At 51.6% G+C, this 7505-nt stretch overlaps 1 protein-coding gene across 1 annotated transcript; it reads left to right on the top strand.

Annotated features, from left to right (window-relative positions):
• The first annotated feature begins 3783 nt into the window (after positions 1–3783).
• FOXD2 (forkhead box D2) lies at positions 3784–6972 on the top strand. Its single transcript, XM_042461460.1, is given in 2 exon segments — positions 3784–4150; positions 4152–6972. Coding segments are annotated over 2 exon segments (1380 nt in total). The 5' UTR covers positions 3784–4007; the 3' UTR covers positions 5389–6972.
• The last annotated feature ends 533 nt before the right edge of the window (positions 6973–7505 follow it).

Here is a 7505-nt window from a genome sequence, read left to right on the forward strand (position 1 = left end):
AAAGGGAGACGCTAAAGGTCGCACAACACTACAGTTCTCAGAATTTCCTAGTGCTGAGCCTGGGCAGTTAAAGCAGTCCAAACTGGATTATTCTCGGCAGTGTGTTTTGGACCTATGTCGGCTAAAGAAACAGGGCGGCTGAACGATTCTAGATGAAGCTTGTGGCCACGCTTAGCCAGATGGGGGCGAAGGCAGTTTCTTTAGGGGGCGAAAGTTGTCCCTGCTTTTCTTGTTGAGCCCTCTTAACACATCGCCACTTCAGACACAGGAGACCACGTTACCTTTCCTTCCAAGTTACTTAGTCGGACCAAGAAGGAGGCAGGCCTGGAGGGCCACGTTGTAGAACCATTGGTGGCAGAAAGCAAATCGCAAATGGTGAACTCGGCCCCGTCCGGACGTGCTTCCGAGTCCCGCGTGTTTCTGCCTCCAAGTAAATCCGACCGCTTCATGCATTGACTTCATCAGGATCCGCGTGTGTGTTTTTCCTTGGCAGGAAATTCGCCTGGATTTTGTTAAGCCGAAACGCCGGCCTCTCTTCCAAATTCCGATTCCCTTGCTGTTTTGGAAAAGACGTCTCGAGAAACAAAGCAGACACGTGGCCGATGTGTGTGGTCGGCTGCCAAGGGCCCAGATCGGCAAAACTAGGAAGGCGGCTGAAGACCTGGAGAGCCGACTCTGCGATCTGCCTGTCCTTTTAAACACCACCATTCAGACAATTCTGGAACAGTTTGAAGCCGGCCAATTCTTTCTGTCTCGTTGACAAGTATGATTACACAGAGATGAGTGTCTGACAGACTCTGGCGAGACTCGGATTTGAATAGCCTGTGAGCCACAAAATTGGGTAAGTCACACTCTCTGGACCCAGCGGAAGACGACTGTAAAGCCCTTCTTGAACAAATCTTGCCAAGAAACCCCAAGGAAAGGATCAAAGAGGCCTTAAAGGCGACAAGATCAAAGCTTGTAGGTTGACGTTAATTACAGTACTAAGGGGGGGGGGAGACACATATTGCTGCTTATTAATTTGAAAATTGTTATCTTCAGAAATACATCAAAAATATGCGAGGCTCTCGTTCTAGCAGTCCGTGCGCTGGGTTGGCTTCTTGTCTCAGCAGGCTTCTGAATTTTGGGAAATTGTACTTTCCAAATTTCCTCTTTGGAAATGTCATGGAGGGGCCGTCGTGCTTGCGACTGGGTCAGCGACTGGGCAGGTGAGGATGGCCCAGGCCCCAGTGCCTTGGGAAGTCTATCGCAGAGAATTTGACATGACCTGAATCCTTCATCTGACAAACTTTGCCTTAATTCATTTCAGTACCATAAGTTCAACTCCTGAACAAGTAAAATTCTGGATTTTAACCACTCACCACATAAGGCAGCCTGTTCAGACAACTGCTTAAAAGCTCATCCTTGGGACAGGAGGGTAAAAGAAGTCACACCACCCTCTCTTTCTCCCTCTTTTCAAAGGCCCCCTTAGCGCTCCCGTGAGAGTTTTCGGGAGGACGTCTGCAAGGACTGGTGGTGTGTGTGTGTGTTTTCAATGTCCTTAAGCCTTTTTCCCTCCATAACTGGACAAGTGTTCTATCTTTCCCTTGTAAGCACTGTCCCCCAAGAGGTTAGGCTAGCTCAAATCGATCACACCGCTCAGTAACAGGCCTTTGACAAACAGCACGATTTCCAAATAGGATTTCCTTACTCCTTGCAAAGAAGTTGGCGGAAAGCAGTGGTTCTTATATAGGAAAGTGCTTAAGATCCGGCCTCCCCGTGTAATGTATGAAAAGACATGGATGCTTCTTCTCTTAACATCTGGACCCAAAACACACACGCGTGGAATGTAAAGCCCTGGGTTGTTGTTGTTTTTCCCCCTCCGAATTGGACACGATCAGATCTTAAAGCGTTTTGGAAAATGAGGTCCCATCCACACTGCATAAATAACCCGGTTTGACACCGCAATTCTGGGAACTGGAGTTTGTGGGGCCTCCAAGTCAGCGGAACAATGGAGTGATCTTATAGTCATTCTGGATTGCAGCCATGGCGCACCTGCCTGAGAAAAAGGAGGCTGAGGCTCGGATCGGCATCACAAACCAGTCTAGTGCCCTTCCTAAACACACACACACACAACCTTTGATGTTTAGGGACGTCTAAGGTTGCCTCTGGATCAGCGGTTGGGTGCCTCCCATAGCCTGATCCACAACTGTTCCAAAACTACACAAGGCACACACATTCTCTATGGGCCCCAAACACACTTTCTTGCAAGAGGGACGTCAGCAGAAACGCGTTGATGGCCAACGTTGATGGGTTCTGAGATATAAATAAGCAGGAACGACCTCCGAGGAAGGAAAGGAAGAGAAAGGGTGTTTCAAACCAGTCTTCCGGAGCTGCAATGATTCTTTAAAAACTTTTCTTTTAAAAAAACCTCTAAGATGGTTGTGTTATACCACCAGAGTGCCTTCCTTAAAGAAAGGAACAGCAACACCTACTATATATACACACACTCACGCACACACCACAAAAACACTCTCACACACAAATTTGCTGCTGTGCCTTCAAGCCTTTGCGACTTATGGCGACCCTAACAAGGCGAACCTATCCTGGGGTTTTCTTGGCAAGATTTGTTCGGAGGAGGTTTGCCATGGCCTTCCCCTGAGGCTGAGAGAGTGTGACTTATTGCCCAAGGTCACCCAATGGGTTCCGTGGCTGAGGGGGATTCAAACCCTGGTCCCAGAGTTGCAGTCCATCACTAGGCCACACTGGCTCTCATAATATATATAAGGATAAAGGTAAAGGTATTCCCTTTTGACAAGGTGTGTGGTGTGTGGGTGTGTGTGTGTGGGCATCCAAGTGTAAATCACAGTGCTATATAAATAAAGTTTAATAATAATAAATATATATGTGTATGTAGGTATGTAAGGCACGTACACCCACTATATATATATATATACGCACGCATGCACGCACGCACGCACACGCACACACACACTATACATACACTATATATGTCTGTGTGTATATATATACATACATACACACATATATGCATGCACACACATACACTATACACACACACTCTGTGTGTGTGTGTGTGTGTGTGTGTGTGCGTGCGTGCACATTTTGTCAAAGGGGAATACCTTTACCTTTACCATATATATATACATGAGAGCCAGCGTGGCCCAATGGTTTGAGAGAGTGTGTGTGTGTGTATAAACCCCAAACATTCCTGCTTCTCCAGGCCTTCGCCTTGGAACTCTCCAGAGCCGGGGAAAAAATAAATTGAGCGGGAGAAGGCAAGATGGCGCATGCGGGGGGTGGGGGGTGGAAGGCGGGCAGGCGGCAGGAACATTGGAAAAGGAAAAGGAAAATAAACAACAATAACAACCCTCCCGCCTGGAGCAGCGGGCACACCCTGGAAGGTGCAACCACCCCTCTAATAATGGAAAGGGGGCTAGGAAAAGAAGAAAGTGGGGCTGAGGGGGCAGCAAGCGCAGGAGCCTGGAGAGAGGGGCTGAGGGGGGGTCTGGAGGCTCAGGGAGGGGAGGGGAGAGAGGGGTCTCTCTTCCCCTGCTTGCCCCCACCCACGGCTGTGACGCGGGCCGCCCTCCTCCCGCCCTATAAAAACGGGTGCCGCGCTCCAAGGCGCCTCAGTGCCTGCAAGATCCTCCTGGAGGCTGTGGGAGCTGCACCGCGAGAAGAGAGGGGTGGACTTCTTTTCTCCCCCCCACCCCCTCTCTCTTCCCCCACCCCACCCACCCCCAGCTCCCCCTTCCCCAGCCCCCCTCCAGCCCCCAAAGCCCCCTCCGTTGGAGATTGGGGGCAGTGCCAAACTCTAAGCCCTCCCAAGAGGCAGAAGGGGGGGAGGAAGAGGAGGCCTTCTCCTCCTCCTCTTCCTCCTCCGGGGACTCCTCCCCCGCTCGGCCACTAAGGGGGGGGGGCGAGAGGAAGAGGCGGCCGGAGAAAAGAGGGCCGCTGCTACTACTCCTACTACTCCTACTACTCCTGCTCCTAGCACCGCCGCCATGACCCTGGGCTGCAGCAACGGGAGCAGCCGCGCCTGCAGCTTGTTGGCGGCTACCTCTCCGGTGGTGACTGCCTCGGACGAGGAGGAGGGGCTCTCGGAGGACGTGGAGGACGCCGACATCGACGTGGTGGGCCCCCCCCAACGAACATGGCCAGGCCAAGTTCAGCGAGGAGGAGGAGGAGGAAGAGGAAGAAGACGAGGAGGAACTGCGTCTGCTTCGGAAGCTGCCTGAGGCCACGGCGCTGGGGGACAGCCGACCCACCCCGGCCGCCTCCGCTTTGCTGCCGCCCGAGGCTGCCCCGACGTCTGCTTCTGCCGCTCCGGTTGTGCCAGCGTCCTCCTCGTCCTCCTCGTCGTCCTCTGGAGGAGGCGGCGGTGGGAAGAACCCCCTGGTGAAGCCGCCTTACTCCTACATCGCCCTGATCACCATGGCCATCCTGCAGAGCCCCAAGAAGCGGCTGACGCTGAGCGAGATCTGCGAGTTCATCAGCGGGCGCTTCCCGTACTACCGGGAGAAGTTCCCCGCCTGGCAGAACTCCATCCGACACAACCTCTCGCTCAACGACTGCTTCGTCAAGATCCCCCGGGAGCCCGGCAACCCGGGCAAAGGCAACTACTGGACCTTGGACCCGGAGTCGGCCGACATGTTCGACAACGGCTCCTTCCTCCGGCGGAGGAAGCGCTTCAAGCGGCAGCAGCAGCAGCTCCACCCGCAGCCCCCGGAGCTCCTCCTGCGCGCCGCTGTAGCCGACTCTGCTGCCGCTGCGGCCGCCTTCCTCCCAGGCTTCGCTTACGGACCCTACGGCTACAACTACGGGCTCCAGCTGCAGAGTTTCCACCACCACCACCACCATCACCACCACCCGGGAGCAGGGCCAGGAGTAGCGGGAGGAGGAGGAGGGAATGCTGGCGGTGGGGCCACGGGGACTTTCCCTTTCCAGCCCCCGCCGTGCGCCCTGCCTGCCCCGCCGGTGGCTTCGTCGGTGGCTGCCCCGTCGGTCTTCTCCTCCTTCTTAGGGGGCGAGCTGAGTTGTCGGAAAGCCTTCTACCCCGCCGGGCAGCTCAGCCCCACCGCCTCCCTCCTGCAGAGCCTCAAGACGGACCAGACGGGGCCCGGCAACAGGCCCTCCTCCTTTTCCATAGACAATCTCATCGGCGGGGCTGGTGGATCCGGCCCTCCGCCCTCCAGTAACTCCACCACCACCATCACCACCAGCAGCAGCAGCAGCACCGCCGGGGGTCAAGCCCAGGTCCTGGCCATGCTTTCCCCGGCCCTGGCTCCCTTGCCGAGCCATTTGAACCTGACCCACGAATCCCTCCTCCAGTCAGGGCAGAACTTTGCCAGCAAACTCACAAACCTCAGCAGTTGCCCTTTTTAGAGAAAGCCTCCAGACACCAGGAACCCCCCCTCCTCCCCTCTCCATCTGTCTTTATCCCTCCTTTCACCATCACCACCCCCTCGCCCCTCTCCACTCTCACAATTGCCTTCCTATTGTGTTTTAAAAAGGTAGGAACTCTTCCTTTTTTAAAAAAGAAAAGAAAAGAAAGAAAAATAACCTGTTTGACGTCTGGATCGATATTTGGGTGTGTGTGTATGTGTGCGCGTGTGTCTGTCTCCCTGCCTGTTCAAGATCGGTGTTTTTAGGAGCGGATGGGGGCTGGGGAGGAATCTCAGGTCCAAAACACACTACAGAAATAATCCGGTTTCAGACCGCTTTGCCCTGAGTCACTGCTAGGGAATTCCGGGTGACATTATAGTTTTCTGAGTCACTGCTAGGGAATTCCGGGTGACATTATAGTTTTCTCGCCACAATAAACTGCAGCTAGCACTGAGCGCGGGCTCAAACTGGATTATTTCTGCAGTGTGTTTTGGACCTGAAACGATCCATTTCAAATCAATCTTCTGGTGGCTTGAATAAATAAATGAATTGCCGGGGATAGTTTAATTAAGGTTGCAGTCCTAAGCCATTTACCAGCAGCAGTTTCAGCGGTTGGGGATCCAAGGTGTGTAGAGGAATGGCAACATTTAATTATTATACCAACCTTTATATTACTATGGTTCAAGAGTGGTCCCTTAATATTTTGCAAAACTGTAGCGGAGTTAAGTGGTTTGAGAGCGGTGCCTTTTCTGTCCAACCCTTTGAGGTTTTCGAAAGATCCCCTCCCTCCGCTGTCCACTTCAAGCCTAACCGTGGATGCATCTACACTGCAGAAACAATGCGGGTTGACATCCCTTTAGCTGCCATGGCTCAAGGGTATCGAATCCTGGGATTTGTAGTTTGTTGTGGCAACGTAGCTCCCCGACAGAGAAGGCTAAATGTCTGGCAAAACTACCCGAATTTCCGTAGTACTGAGTCGTGGCAGCTAAAGCAGTGTCAAACCGGTTTACATCTGCAGTGCAGATGCGTCCCTAACGAAGGGATGCTCATGCTTGTTTCCTGGAAGCAAGTCCCTCTGAATTCGGAGCGAGGTATTCCCATGTCTGTATGCCTCGGATTGCAGCCTTTATGTGGGTGGCGGACCAGTAATATTGCTTCTCTTTTGCATCCCTAGAGAGTTCCTGACGCCCTTCATTTTCCTCTTCTGTCTCTTTCAAAAAAATTAATAATCCCTAAGGAGACTTTATCTTGAATATCTGTCACATTAGGAGTCACCATTTTCCTAAACTGAGAGATTTTTAAAAAATATAAATCAAAGCATGACTTTTAAGTTTACTTCTCCAAAGGTTGTGAGAGACCAGGGAGTCCCCCGCCTCCTCTCCGCCCCTTCAGCGTGTGTGTTTTCTTGTGTATCTGGATTTATTTGTGTTTGTATATATTGTCCACCAGAGCCTGCTTGACTCTTTCTACTAACTAACTGTGCACCCTTCCTATTTTATTGAAAGAATTGTGAATACTTTGATGTGGAAAAGGCAACGTGATTTTTTTTTTTTGTCCACCTTTGGTGTAAATTAATAAATGTTTGTGAATTCTTTAAAAAAGATAACCCAGACGGTTTGGCCAGTCGCTTTCTTAAAACAATACCAAGTCGCTAAGGCTAGCTCTAAAGGACGGGAAAGGAGCCATCAAAGGGAGGCGGGAATGATTGATTTTATTTCCAAACTGCGGGGAAATGAAGCCGCTTTAAGTTTACAACCGAGAGGTCAAACCACCCTTAAAGCGTACTTTGAGAAGCTGAGTTATCAACCCAGTTTGCATCCACAAAGAAATTTATTTGCGAACAATGGTTCAGGGTCCAGTCCATAACCTGGTCAAAACCAGGATACTTTTAATTTTCTGCAAAATACAGAACACATTTGGTTGTAGTTATATAGCAAGTGTGTTTGTGTGTGTATCCATAGACACGCGTCTAAAACGTTAAGCCAGTGCACTTTCTAATGTGAACTCGAAGGCTTTCATGGCCGGCACCCATCGGGTTTTTTTGGTGGGTCTTTCGGGCTATGTGACCATGTTCTGGAAGAGTTTATTCTCCGAAGATGCCAGCCACAGATGCTGGC

The sequence above is a fragment of the Sceloporus undulatus genome, chromosome 4 (assembly GCF_019175285.1).
Source record: "Sceloporus undulatus isolate JIND9_A2432 ecotype Alabama chromosome 4, SceUnd_v1.1, whole genome shotgun sequence".
NCBI classification, from domain to species: domain Eukaryota; kingdom Metazoa; phylum Chordata; class Lepidosauria; order Squamata; family Phrynosomatidae; genus Sceloporus; species Sceloporus undulatus.